The sequence below is a fragment of the Porites lutea genome, chromosome 9 (assembly GCF_958299795.1).
Source record: "Porites lutea chromosome 9, jaPorLute2.1, whole genome shotgun sequence".
Lineage (NCBI taxonomy): Eukaryota > Metazoa > Cnidaria > Anthozoa > Scleractinia > Poritidae > Porites > Porites lutea.
Window position 1 is genome coordinate 30686425 of NC_133209.1, and position 14483 is coordinate 30700907.

The 14483-nt window shown below is 38.3% G+C and overlaps 1 protein-coding gene across 1 annotated transcript in view; it reads right to left on the reverse strand.

Annotated features, from left to right (window-relative positions):
• The window catches only part of LOC140948540 (protein diaphanous homolog 2-like), a 34291-nt gene that overhangs the window by 3848 nt on the left and 15960 nt on the right, over positions 1-14483 (reverse strand). Inside the window, exons 10-26 of the mRNA XM_073397790.1 lie at positions 13711-13827; positions 12980-13095; positions 12419-12483; positions 12020-12124; positions 10768-10792; positions 8809-9155; positions 8048-8264; positions 6044-6171; positions 5288-5356; positions 4896-4982; positions 3985-4137; positions 3083-3212; positions 1989-2113; positions 950-1114; positions 729-797; positions 252-327; positions 5-112 (exon numbers count right to left, since the gene is read on the reverse strand). Of these exons, the coding sequence (XP_073253891.1) occupies positions 5-112; positions 252-327; positions 729-797; positions 950-1114; positions 1989-2113; positions 3083-3212; positions 3985-4137; positions 4896-4982; positions 5288-5356; positions 6044-6171; positions 8048-8264; positions 8809-9155; positions 10768-10792; positions 12020-12124; positions 12419-12483; positions 12980-13095; positions 13711-13827 (2102 nt within the window). The remainder of the gene's footprint in view (positions 1-4; positions 113-251; positions 328-728; positions 798-949; positions 1115-1988; positions 2114-3082; positions 3213-3984; positions 4138-4895; positions 4983-5287; positions 5357-6043; positions 6172-8047; positions 8265-8808; positions 9156-10767; positions 10793-12019; positions 12125-12418; positions 12484-12979; positions 13096-13710; positions 13828-14483) is intronic.

Below are 14483 nucleotides of genomic sequence, written 5' to 3' on the forward strand. Positions count from 1 at the left end.
TCACCTTTCTTGCCTCCTGCCTTCTTCCTTGCGGGTCTTGAGGGATCTCTAAACGCAGATCCTGTGTTAAGAGCTTCCATTAGTCCGTCCAATACTCCCTCTTGGTCATCATCTACAAAAGAAAACAATTTGTAGGACAACAATACAATACTGTTAACTAAAACAATTGGTCTAGACCGATAACCTTACCGATCATGAAAGAGCACCTGTTTCACCATAAAGATTTTTACGAACATGAACACTTTACGAACCTGCACTCATGTCGACAACAGGTTTTCTCTTGGATTTCTCTGTCTCCATGCGCTTTTTCCTTTCTTTTTCTTTTTCCTACGGAAAAAAGACTCTTAAAACCCTGGTGTAGAGCTGAGCTAAGCACTCACATTTGTAATTCACAAAAACACTTTAACGAACCAATCATATTTTGACGTAAACGTACGTCAGTCAAACGCGGGAAAGTGTACAAGGGTCTACATAAACGATACGAGCTACTTTCGCAATTACTCCTACTATATCAAAATGACAATAGTTTTCAAGAGTACACACAACCACTTAGAATAAACTTCAAAATTTCCCTAAGAAAATCATTGTACAGGCGTTGCGATATTCTACCGTAAATCAGGTGAAGTAAAGTTTTCCGTGAGTGACTATTTTAGTCCTGATGAATTATAAAGGGAAAGAAAAAAAAATAATCAACTAAACAAGAAAACTTAGGGGCATTGTTTTCTTACCGCTCTTTCTTTCGCTTTTCGATCCTTTTCTTCTTTTTCCTTTCTTTTGGCATTCTCCTTTTTCGCTTTCTGTGAAGAAATCGAACAACACGGTGTATAACACCTACATGTACTTGTGCGGGCGAAGAAAACAGATTTAAGGAGTTATGTTTCCACAGGTCAATGCGCGTTACATGCCAATATATCACCTCGAATTTCACTTAAATCTACCATTGATTTACCTCGAAGGCGTCCAAGAAGGTTTTGATATCACCAAAGAACTCTTCCATGGATGTCTTCTTTATGTCCAAACAGAAAAATTCGACGAGTTCCTTGTACATTGTGGTCATGTTTTTGTGCATCTCAACAAGAACATCGATTTGATCCTTGGCGCTGCTATAAAAACCGTGCGCCCGCGCAGTTAAGGAAAAAAAACTGCATCTGATCATGTCATGCATTTGGGGGCATAAAGGAAAAACTGAGATGAATCTTTCCTGTGGTATTGGTTATTATTCTGTACAAGGTGGTTCTACCTTTTGAATCTGTGGATGAAATGTTAAAGTGTGACCATTCAAATGAAAGCTACTGAGCAGTACTTTCCTGTGGTACTGTTTATCATGCTGTACAAGGTGGTTCTAACTTTTGAGTCTGTGGATGAAATCCTAAAGTGTGACCATTCAAATGAAAGCTACTGAGCAGTACTTTCCTGTGGTACTGTTTATTATGCTGTACAAGGTGGTTCTAACTTTTGAGTCTGTGGATGAAATCCTAAAGTGTGACCATTCAAATGAAAGCTACTGAGCAGTACTTTCCTGTGGTACTGTTTATCATGCTGTACATGGTGGTTCTATCTTTTGAGTCTGTGGATGAAATCCTAAAGTGTGACCATTCAAATGAAAGTTTCTGAGCAATAATTTCCTGTGGTACTGTATATTATGCTATGCAAGGTGGTTCTACCTTTTGAGTCTGTGGACGAAGTCTTGAGGTGCTACCATTCAAATTGGAGCTACTAAGCTGTACTTTTCTGTTTTACTGAATGTCATTATGTGGTGCACAAAACCCAGGGGCGGATCTAGGGGGAGGGTGCAGGGGGTGCACACCCCCCGCCCCGCCTGAGATGACCTGCGGTTTTCTAATACAACTGGTATTCTGCAAAAAAAAAAATTATGTGGTTTATTGGTGTTGAAGTAGAGCAAGAGATGAGTGTAACCCCTCCTAAAAAAATCCTGGATCCGCCCCTGAAACCGTTCAAAGAAAGTCAATGAATGTAAGAAAGGATATCTTCATAACAGTCAGGAACTTATCCTCCGGGTCGTTAAGTGGCTTGTAAGTTTCTAATTCTTTTTCAAGCTTCTTCAAGTTTCCTTGCATGGAATTGATCGACTTCTGCAGAATCTCGTCCGACACTAAATACAAGAAAAAAATATGAAAATCAACTTTGGCTGTAACATGAAAACGTAAAGGAAGGAAATATGGGAGCCTAGTTATAGGACGTTAACCGAACCCCTTAAGTTTTTTATACGTGTGGCTGAAATGTGTTTGGATAATAACTTGTTATACTACAATGAAAGTCAAAAGAACTTGAGACACTGTGGAAATCTGCCTAGTTATATAGGACTCTGCTCCAAATGGCAATACTTTGATCGGATTCGACCCCACCCCCACCCCCACCCATAGACACACAACACACACACATACACTGTCCCATCCTGCAATGTTGCGCTAAGGACTCAATTTCACCCCTTTTGGCTCAAATTCAACATTGTTTTGAGTGGGTGGAGGCACGTCATTAGTTTTACTAATATCACTTAGTCCTAACACATTTGACGTCCACAGTAGTGCAGCCTTTGCTGGGTAATATCAGCTAGTGGGCAGACGATCTCTTTGGCAGCACTACTTACGAGAAATAGATCAAAACGACCTACCAACAAACAAATAAACAATCAAACGAACGGACGGACGGACGAACAAAGAGCATACTTCGTGGCTTTAGTGGGAGCTTACAGAATTTCAAGACTTAAGCAACAGCGACGTCACCAACAACAAATCAGACTTGATCAGCTAAACAACTGCACCTGCATAACTCCTCTGCACAACTACGTTTCACAAGGGGGTGTGAACACACGACGACAAGTTTTTTCCTATCTATTCTCCACTTTGCATATGAATCGTAACAATTCAAATTCGCAAGTTAGGAAAATTGGGACGAAATTAAAAAAAAAAAAAACAAGAATTCACTAAATTAGTGCCCTTTTGACTGATGTCGTAATCGCGATCAGTTTCACAAAGGGAAACGCTGAAAACCTGTTATTTTCAAATGGTATCATAGTCTTTTTGCTTCGACGGAAATTATAAACGTGGTGAGGTTGACTTACCTCTCGCCGCTTGTTCAACATGGGTCAACTCGTTCTCAAAGCCTGAAATCTCTGGATATTTTGTTTCAATTATATCTTCAAGAAAATGCACCAACGTGACCTGCCCGTCTACTGATTTCGTTGAACTTAACTGCAATGCAAAAAAATGTTTGATCGTTGCATTCCTACTGTTCAATAAAACTGAAAATGTCAACAGAAAGTGGCTTAAAAAATATAAACTAAAGATACTTGAAATTAGGGTTATAACGCACACAAACTTATGCTGTTTACGTTTGAGAAGAATGATTTTGATCACCAGAACAGTCTCTACCGCTCGAGCCGTCTCAAAATATGTTCAGGCGATCGAGATCATTGTATGGAAACCCTCTGACGTAACGCGGGACGACTAGGATAATTGAGGCAATCCTCGAAATCTCCTCTGCGACGATCGCCCCAATTGTTTGGATCTACCCGCATCACATAAAAATGTACGGGTCGTATATAAACTTGGCTTTCACACAATAGTCTGGATTTTCTTGATAGTACAATCGCCCAAAACAAGGGCGGTCGAGTTGGATTCGAACACCTTTTCACGCCACAAATTCATGCAAGGACTTAACAGAAGCCTTCTTTTAAATTTCAATGACCTTTTTCGAGAGCTTATGCAGAACCGCTGAAAAATGAGAGCTTGAATTATGTAAACGCGTACAGGCTGAAAGCACATAAATACCTGTTGTCACTGTAAAGCCCATATTTAAAAAATATATATATTATCCGCAATATTTGAGTACTTTCTACATTTCTTTTTAATTACAATACTTTTTTAAATTTTCTGTTTTTTGTCAATGCGGTTTACAAATGAGCATTCGGATATTCCTACGCTATGACATTAACAAATTGACTGATTGATGTGAGCAACTTACTTTGGTTAGATAATTCATTTCAAATCCCATTGAGCCTTCGTTTCTTGAGCCAGCGTTCATGTAGTTACCCATGAGAAGCACTAGTTCCAGGAATTTGGCGAATTTAGGACTGGTTTTCACCTCCCGACACGCTGCAGTTGCATTGACGACACTCTACAAAAAAACGAAACGAATATGATTAATATAGGGTGGGTATCAATCAAAATTTGAAAGAAATTTCACCCTAATTGCCGCACTTCTGTTCACCAGACCGAACGTGGTTGTCCCTGACCAGCTTTACCGTTTTTTTTTTTCCTCAGACATTTTTTAAAACAGCTCAAGTCATTCTGTTTGCTTTCTAGAGGTTAGGTTAAGAGCTATTAGAAAAAGGCAACTCTTGTTTACATTGCTTTTCTCTTATCTGTTTCACACAATTGAAACCAAAGTAATACCTTCAGCCAATCAGAAATCTCATTAACTATTAATTGAACCAATGAGAGTTCAGAGCAATTCACACAGCCAGCGGAAAGCGCGGGAAATTGCTTGAAAGCGGCCATTTCGGGTTTCAGCTTCTGAATGGATAGGAAATTGGCGGAAAATATACTGCGAAGCCAACAGCAAGGAGAAGCAATGGGAAAAACAAATATAACCAAAAAATGTTTTTCCTAGGAAAAATAAATCATATTGACATCCACTCGAGTTGCTGGGGAAATTAGCCTACAGTTACTACAGCGATTCGAAGCCTGTTTTCAAAACAGAACTTTGCTCATTATCCTTCAAGAAAAGCCTGCACGAAAACGTCTCAGCGTTTTTCTTTCGTAGAAGTCTGCACGCAAGCTGCATCAAGATACAACTACTCTCTGCAAGCATTTTGCTGAAAGCTCCAACGCTTGAAATATGTCGAACCTAACTCTAGGAAGCAACGAGCTTACCGGTTTTATATCTTGCATATCTTCCGGAAATTTCATCTTGAAGAGAATCATGTTTAATCTAGATTCCAACTTTTTGATTCCGCTTAGCTAAAATGATAACAGTTTAAAAGTCAGTTCAACTGAAATAAGAGGAAAATGCACTGATCATATATAATGTAAATAACGTCAAATACAAAGCTTTATCAGTGTTTCCAGGTTTTCACTGTCTCGGGCTCGCTACACCAAAAAGGTTCATAAACTAACGACGAGCTTTTATGCATGTTTTTAGTAAACAAGTTTCAGATGAACGGGATTTACACTGTACTGGATTTACTCCACAGAAAACAGACAATGCCTCTGAGTCTCAAAATTTTCCTTTTTAAGTTTATAAAAACAAATTGACGAGCATTTACCAAACAAGCAAACTGTTCAGGATCACTCAGATCATCGAAATTATCCTTCATGTTTCCAAGTTGTTGCATCTGGAGGAATAAAGAAAAGATACGTCAGTGTCATTTGCTGTTGCATCGTGTTGGGGTTTCGCGCTCGAAAGCCTGCTCTTAAGCAAAGGGAGGTACGATACGAAACCGGCAACGGCATAGAAATCGTCACTGTGAACTGACTTCGCTTTCTTTCAATTCAAACTTTATCGCGACTATTCCACTCGTCTCAAGTGGAGACCCATTTTAGTACTCTATTGCATCGCCGCTCAAGTTCTCAAGGAAATTTACATCTTGGTAAATTCACTTCGTTGTGACTGAGGAAGGCAAAAGAAACTCACAAAAGAGTTTCAGTCTTTAAAGTTCCTTCCTCACCGTTGTAGTTTCGCAAGGTCGCTTATTACACACAAAAAAACATACGGACCCATACACTTACACTAAAAATACAGGTACCTATGTATAAATGGAGTAATAGTAGTAGAGGCCTAGTCTTGCGTTTCTATCGCTAGCAAATAAAACTGTTTGAAGGTGCCTTTGGATGAGGACAGGTAGGAAGGAAAAACGGCAATTTTTACAAGCTGGAACAGCGCTTTCGCTGTGCTACTTGGGAAAATCGCTCAAAAACCACTGATTATGGTTTGCCTACCAACTTGAATGAATTAAGATGCCTTCAAAAACAAAAATTTTTTAGGAGAATTCTGGTGACTTCAACTAGATTTGCCGGCTCACCTGGTCTGCAGACGGTAGATACTTCAGTAAAGAATTGATCGCACTCTCTGTTAAAACGGTCTGGTCACAATTTAAAATCAACTTCTTGACTTCGTGGTGAGATAATTTAAGTGAGCCAAGGAAAATTGCTGTGTAACGAAATAGTAAGAAATAACAGTTAGCATGCCACAATTTCGCCAGAAGTCCTAGCTTATTTGTTCGCCTCACATTATAAGCTGCTAATCCAAGCTCAATCTTGCACATACAGTAAAAACTCGCCACTAAATACCCGCATTTTCCCAAATTAGCCTAAACAGATTCTTATATAAATGGTAATTAGCACAAATTTAGGCTATTCAGGTTCTTAAATTGGTTCTTATTTTCTGAAGGAAAAAATACATTATAGCTAAGAGTTTTCGTTGTATCCAGCTTATTCCTTACATATTATCTGCATATCATTATATTGCAGTTGGAGGGATAAGACACATGTATCCAAAGAGGATTCTGAATGTTGACTAATCTTATTTGCCCAAGTGTACAGAACTTTTTTTTACAGGGTTTAGAAATAAGAACTTGTTCCAAATTTTAGGCTTAACAGGTTCTCGATAGAGTGGGGCTAACTGTTAGGCAAATTTTAGTCAAGCGGGTTCGTGGTCTCGGGTTTTTAATGTACTTGCATGCGACGCAGGGTTTGCAAATTTTATTGATGAGTGGAGTCACTGTGACTTCCGCTTCACAAATTTTGGAGTCATTTAGGAATATTTGGAGTCGAGTATCACAACGAAAAACGCCATTTTCTGACTTTCGAGAACATAGTCCTCTCATGTATACATTATCGTTATGGATACACGAAGAAACTGTGGCGGTCCGCTGACCTGGAAAGCTCATCCAATAAGCTTTGATCGTAATTTACCCTCTTCCTATTCGGTCGTGCAGTATAATTCTTTAATGTTGATGATTTAATTAAGGTTTACAACGTTTACAATTAACGTAAATTTTATTTGTTGCGAAAAAGGTAAGGACAAAACTGTGTTTTTTACTGAAAATTTCTGGAGTTGAAGTGGCTCCCTGTTTGTTACCGAAAATTTCTGGCGTCAAAGTGACTCCCTCCGTAACCTCTGTGGAGTCATCTGAACAATTTTGGCGTAAAATACGCCAAATTTGGCGTATTTGCGAACCCTGAATGTAAACACCCAAATGGTCTGACCTGGTGATGTTCAAGTTGACTGTTGATTGCTTTTGCATCAGAGGATATTCCCTGGTGGATTTTCAGTCATACACTTTGATAAACAACTCATAGGCGCCTAAGCTTAGTGTTCAAACGTTGGATAGCGCTATCCACCGGATAAATCAATATCCAACGGATAAGAACTTGGGAAACCAATTACTTTATCCATTGGATAAAAATCTATCCAGCAGATAGCACTATCCACGTTTCGTAGAACCCGGCCCAGTTTGACAGCGACGTTTCTTTATTCAGTGACACCAGAGACTTAGGAAACAAGACTCGTATACTACGCGTGTTTTGTGCTGCAGTGGTTTAAAATATTTTCGACGCTGCGTTTATAGCTCGTCCTTTACCGAGTATGAACTATAAAAAAAAACCACTCGTTTTGGCTTCCAATGAATGGAAAATCATGGTAAAAAGGCAGTGACCCCCTTCACTCAGAAGTCGGTCCCACTGTGAGGAGAATAGGACAAGCAACGCCTTCTGGGAGATTTGTCCGCCATTTTGTCTTTTTTCGACATAGACACGACTCATTTTTTGATTGGGCCACAGGCAGCGCAATAGGAATCAAACCTATGACCTTCTGGTTACTAGTCCAGAGTCTCTCTATCAGTGAGCTACAGGATACTTGCGGGAGCTAAGGCCACTAGACTAGCTTCACGTGAAAAACATCCTGCACATTGCTAGGATTGGAATGTCCTAAGATTGAGTTGACATTATTTCTGTTACACTAAAGCCAATTTTCATTTACTTTAAGCAACACAAACACACGAACAAACAACTTCTGTTGCACTTACAAAGGTTCTGTGCGCTTTTTGGGTCGATAACTTTGAGGTCTTTTCCTTTTTTCTTTGTAGCTGCCTTTTTATCCAGTGATTCCCCGCTTTCTGTTTTCTTTGGAGCGCTTTTTGCGGCAAAGTTCTTGGTCAGCTCAGCAAATAAGCCCGGCTTTTCCAACTTATCTTCTTTCGTTTTTGCCCAAAAAGTATTTTCAGTGAAGTTCCTCATGTTTATCTGTTAAAAAGAAAAACAAACAAACAAACGAGTTCATTAAAAAAATAATACAGAAAAATTGCTTTTACTCATAATCATTTAAGATTTAAAGTAGCCTGCGTAGAAAGCGCTAGAAAGTAGTGGGCGCATATTACTTCCAAGTGCCTGCTGTGCAGGGTAGATTTAAAGGGGCTATGTGACAAAGATATTGCTGTTTTAAGTCAATTCTGTGCTGAAGTCATCACGTATTAGTGCCTTTACCCCGTCCACAAAACGCTCCTGTAGAGTGCTGAAGAAGAGACAAACAGATTTCATAAGGGAGCGCCAACCATAAATTCGGTCCAATTTAAAATGATTGTCAAATAGTTTCTCCTCATCATGACTGTAGTTGTTGTGTTGAGTTAGCGGTCAGCGGAGCTAGACAGTACTACTAATACCTCACACGCATTGGGCGCGATAACAAAATGAAAGGCAGCTAGAGATATCACAGTGTAAAGGACACGCGTCTATACGCGAATCTTAAGGGAGAAGTAACAGAAGTTTGTAAAGAATCAATGTTACAAACCTTATTCCAGTTAGCTCTCTTAGTCTGTACTTCCTGCTTGTACTTTTTCTTGGGGGCCACACCAGGAGGAAGAACAGGCCCTGGAGGGCGTGGTCCCATGCCAGGGAACGGTGGAGGGGGTGCACCCCCTGGAGGTGGTGGAGGTGGCGGAGGACCACCACCGGGAGGGGGAGGGGGAGGAGGTGGACCACCGCCAGGAAATGGTGGTGGAGGAGGGGGCGGGGGTCCACCACCGGGTGGAGGCGGTGGAGGAGGAGGTGGTGGAGCACCACCACCAGGTGGAGGTGGAGGGGGTGGTGGAGGTGGTGCAGCACCTCCCGGAGGGGGTGGAGGTGCGGGGGGACCGCCTGAAAAGCAAAGAGAACTTTTGTTAGAAATGAGAGTAGCTCATCCACATCCACTCCCAAACTAAGCTGTCTATCAAAGACGTTGTTTTAAAAAAATACCGCTTCCAGATGACCGTGTTACATTTAGTTTTCACCATAACAACTTATTATTGAAGTTTTTTTTAACATCTCATTTATCTTTTATGCTTTAGTTTATAATTACAATGTTTAACTTTAACTCCTTTTTAAATTCAGAATCATGTGTCACTAAAATTAAAAGCTTTAGAACGTTCTCATGTGTCCTGAAATGACTTATGTATGCTTCACAAAAAGTCTCTTTAAGTGTCCTTCCCTCCATGATATTTTAACTGATAACAGTGACCAAAGTATTTAGCAGCATTCTAAGAGACACGTTCCCATTCAAGTTCCCTACCGAGCATCCAACACAAATAAACAAAAACTTCTTCAAAAAAATTCTTAACTCATATTTTACTGGTCAAAACATTGCCAGCTTCACAGCCGTTCTTTGCATTGACACACGACGCTCCTCCTCGAGCGTTGCGTGACGACACAAAGAACGGCTGTGAAGCAGAGTAGTAGAAGTTCGAGTAGACACTCACTTGTCAGTAGAGGAGGTGGCTGTGGCGGAGGAGGGGGAGGGGGTGGGGGAGGAGTGGAAGAGGAAGAAGAAGAAGGAATAAAGCAAACACGAGAGCGCGGTGGAGCTACTCCCTCAGTTCTGCTCTGTGATTGGCTGACTGAAGGAAAGACACAGGATACAACATAGTATTAATTTACTGCTGTTAGCTAATTTTAGGCATCGTTTAAAAAGACAAGAGGGGTTTTAGACAATATAAAACGACAAAACTATTCAACAGCTTTTAAACCTCTCCAATAGATTGCTTTAGATATATTAGAAACATTTAGAACTTTTCATTATTATAAGACAATGAAAATCTTCACTGTTGTAGTTTTCTTAGTAGTAATAACGTAAAATGTACGGTAGTTTGCTTTTAAGTTTCAATCTTTTTTACATAAGCTTTTTGTCCTAAAATCAGTAGTTATAAATTGTTTTATGGTATAATAACAAGTGGTTATATTACGATAGTTTAACATTTACATTTTTAATCAGTTTTTAAAATCTATAATAATTAGTTGTTAATTCCCCTGATAGTTAATACAGAAACAAGAAAAGAGCACTACTTGAATAAAGAGAATTAAAGTCATTGTCTGAAAATGGACAACAACTTCTGATTTATTCTTTACTATAGAACCTCAACAATTTAAATAATTATTCTTCAACAATGGACCAGTTTTCTATTTCTTTCTTTAAAAATTAATACTTCAGTTCATATGGTGCAAGATTAGTTACAAGTGATTTCAAAGAACAGTAGGAATCAACTCATTGAGATATCTTTAAAACAACCAACAAAGGAAAAATTTACTTCTTTTAAGAAGTAACACTTTCAGCTGAGATAATTCTGTTCTTAACAATACTTTCCTTTTACAATGGATAGTTTGGCACCTTTCAAGTGCCTATGATTAATCACCTGACAGGTGAATTCTGCTCCTATATTTCCTATGTTTGATATCTAATCTAATGTACCAAAAGAAATTCTTTAGGAAAACTTACCTGCTGAAGGACCTCGTTTCTTGGCCTGAAACAAAAACCAATCAATCCATTTATGTTTATCATTCACTAAGTAAATAAATTACTGTTTAGTCTCATTATTGCCTTTTTCACCAGGATGGATTACAATATCTTATAAGCAGCACAGTTGAAATTAAGCACTTAACTGCTAACACGTGATACATCATTATCACACCACAAGTTACCCAAGCTTTATGAGTTTGACCTTGTAAAGAATATACTGTATAATACTGAATGCAGTGTCAAGTAATAAGGTCAAAAATCAGTCTGCTAGGAGAGAAAACTACACCTAATTTCAAAAACTGCTAACCTAAACTCCATTTTCGATTTCTTTGTGTGTTTGAGGTGATTCCTTAGAATTTCATCTCCAACGGCATCTTCTACGAAACTCAAGTGTAGACGGATATTTCCCTCCCCCATATAATTTATTGCTATTATAAATGGAATATCTTGACACTTATTAATTACATGACGTGGGTGTGTAGATTTCGTAAAAGTCAAACGTTTAGAGCTTGGGCTACCTTTGATCACACTCAGTTTGGTTAAGGCCAGTTTGACAGTGACTTGGATTAACTTTGACTCTATTATTTTGGTATTGTTCAAACACAGGGGAAATACAAAATTCACCAATTTTCTTATAGCTACTACTCACTTAGATCATAGAATTAGTCATATTACTGTACAAAATTGTTAAGAATGCTCCAAAGAAGATTTCATCTCTTCACTTGATAATAATTTATAATATCATGGACAAAAAAGCAACAGTCACCTTCAAGAATACTGGACGAATACAGAGCTGTGACTAATATTTCAAGTTGCTGGGTATATGTAGTTAGCAGGCAGTGAATTGAATGGCTGGGAAGTTCTTTTGGTTGTATTTTCCTTTTGATTACTATATGAAAGTAGATGTAGGCTACGAGTAGTCCCCCATTTGTCCTCAGGGATAGTAAAGCGAGCAAAACACGAGCACGCTTGAAAATCACCCCACGCCTTTTCTCGTGTGGGGTGATTTCCACGCGGTTCACGTTTCACTCCCTCTACTATCCCTGAGGACAAATGGGGCACTACTCGCGGTCTAAAGTAGACAGGGTCATGCTCACCGTAGCTGGGGGAAGTCCCCAGCCGCTGACCCCTGGCCCTAATAGTGAAAGCCCTGGCAATACAAGAATAAATTCACTCTCTTCACTAATCTCTAGACTTAAGATCAATAAAATCATTTTATTATCCAGCTTACTTCTTCCAGTTCTTTCTCCAGTGTGGCTATCTTGGTTTCATAATTGGTTGATGTCAATGTTAATTTGGCTTCGCATTCCTGTCGCATTGTGGTTTCAAGCTCAAGCTGAAAATTAAGAATATACTGGTTGATGCTAATATGATAAACTTTGTTCTGGACTGCAGAGGGGAGAGAAAGTCAAAACATGACCAGCTAGTCATAATTTATAAGTTTTGAGTCTGTGGATGGAATCTTATAGCATAACAGATTCCTCTACAGTACTTTTCTATTGTGTTTGATTTCCTGTATTTTATAGCATAAAACTTGAGATTTTTAACCAAGAGAACTGTCTATAGTTGAGACTAGAGGTATGCACGTATCCATAAAATGGTGTGTCAGTAAAAATGGGTCTATAGATACCTTGGTTTCAAGCTGCATAGACTTCTCAGCGGCTTCCTGGTACTGAGCTTCTTTAGCCAGGTCCTCTGTAAAAAGGTTTGCATAAGTTTAAATTTTATAGTGGTTTTGTGGACTAATGGTATAAATCATATTTTTTGTCTCTAAATCCAAATTGGTCATTTTAAACTCTAAGTTAGTACCACAACTAGGCATTTTAAGCAACGAGTGTCAAGCTCCTTATTATATATCAAAAACTTAGTACTGCAATTACCAGTACTTCTGAATTTTAAGGTTTAAATTCAAAGAATCGGCATTTTACTTGATGCCTTAATTAACTAGTATTTGTAAAATAACAAAGGGCATGCATAAAACTTCTTTGTTGCAAGCTGTAACTGAAAAATATGAACTCATTCACATTCAACATAAGGTACACTTTTAGGCAGCAATTACAAAAGTAAAACATTCATTTTACACCAAAACCATGAATTACAAAACACATGAATAATATTATTTAAATGTAGAGATACAAAAAGAATTTTTTACATATCTAACAACAAAAAAGACAAAATTTAGAACTATTACCTATGAGAGGATCTACTTCAATTTGAAATCTTCTAGTGGAGAAGTCGGGATCAACACCACTCCGATGTAGCACAATCTGAGAGATGCACTCTTCTATTAATTTGTAGTACTGCGGCCTACAAAACAAAACAAAACAAACAAACAAACAAGAGTATGACATTAAACAAAATCTTATATATGCAGAGGAAAATACCATCACAGTAGAACTAAAATACTTATTCAGCGCTCGAAAAAAATTCCCATCTTGTAGTCCAGGACAAGTATGTTTTCTTGCTGGGCAAGTAACTTTTTCTCGCAACATTAAATCTGTAACTCACTTAGAGAGGGTGGGAGATTGTAACCTAAAGATACAATGAATCTAGAAAAACAGTATTCCTAGCATGACTCCTTGAACTTGAACTAGAAATGGTGATTAGATCCTTTGAGGGAAGATTCTCTTAGACTGGCCCTTAGCCAATAATGGAGAGATTAGAATCAAGTTGATGGTAAACGGTAAACATCAGATTAAAGTTGACAATTTTTTAAATTGGGAAAATGAGCAAATAAAAACTGTCCAATTCTTTTAGATGATCCTTCCATGAAACCACTCGCATTTGCACAGATAATTTATAAAACTGAATGGTAAAGGACAAGTAAAAGGAAAACTAGGTCATGTGGTACAAATTGACGTTTACCATTATTTTGCTGTACACATGATTCTAAATCTCTCTAAGATAAACACAAAAGTATACCTGGCGTAAACATCATCTCTGATGAGCAACAGATGTTGGAGAATGGAAAGGAACATGTTCTCCGATTGTGTATCTGAAACAACGTTTACTAGAATCTGGTAGATCTCATTTGGATCTCTAATCAACTGTTAAGGTTTTTAAAACTGCCAAGAATTTGTCTTCAAGGTAATACATGCCTCTACTAATTATACAATTATGCGCCTCTTTATTAATTTTAAGCTGCCTTAGAGAAGCCAAAGTAGAATATTTTCTTCAAATACTTGCAGGCCCTGCAGTTCGCCACAACTTTGGAAAGCCTGATGTAGTACCGAGGCTATAAATACAATTTATGCGGTGGCAGAGGTAGAAACTGTCAAGAAAAACTTCATAGCCTCTGCAATTAAATATGAAAATTTACTTTACACATAAACCAATACCTATGTAACACGCAGAAACAAAACAATCATTTCAGTCTTAAATGCACTGATAGTAGTGACATAAATCTTTCATAATAAGTTCAACAGATTTTTCTTGAAACTATTACTAAGGAGAGCCCTTGTCAAAACGTTTAGTCAACAGGATTCATACAAAAAAATACAAGTATTCTTAATGCTTTTTCAAGAACTTTTCAATGACCACATTCGATTTTCAAGGACCATGTACCAGGAATGTAAGTCACAGATTTGTACAAAAATGTACATTCCCAGTCCAAGCTTACAGGACTTAAATGCATGAACTTTTTGCTCCATCAATTTCTCTACATTTTTTAGTTCACTTGTCTTAAATTGATAGTT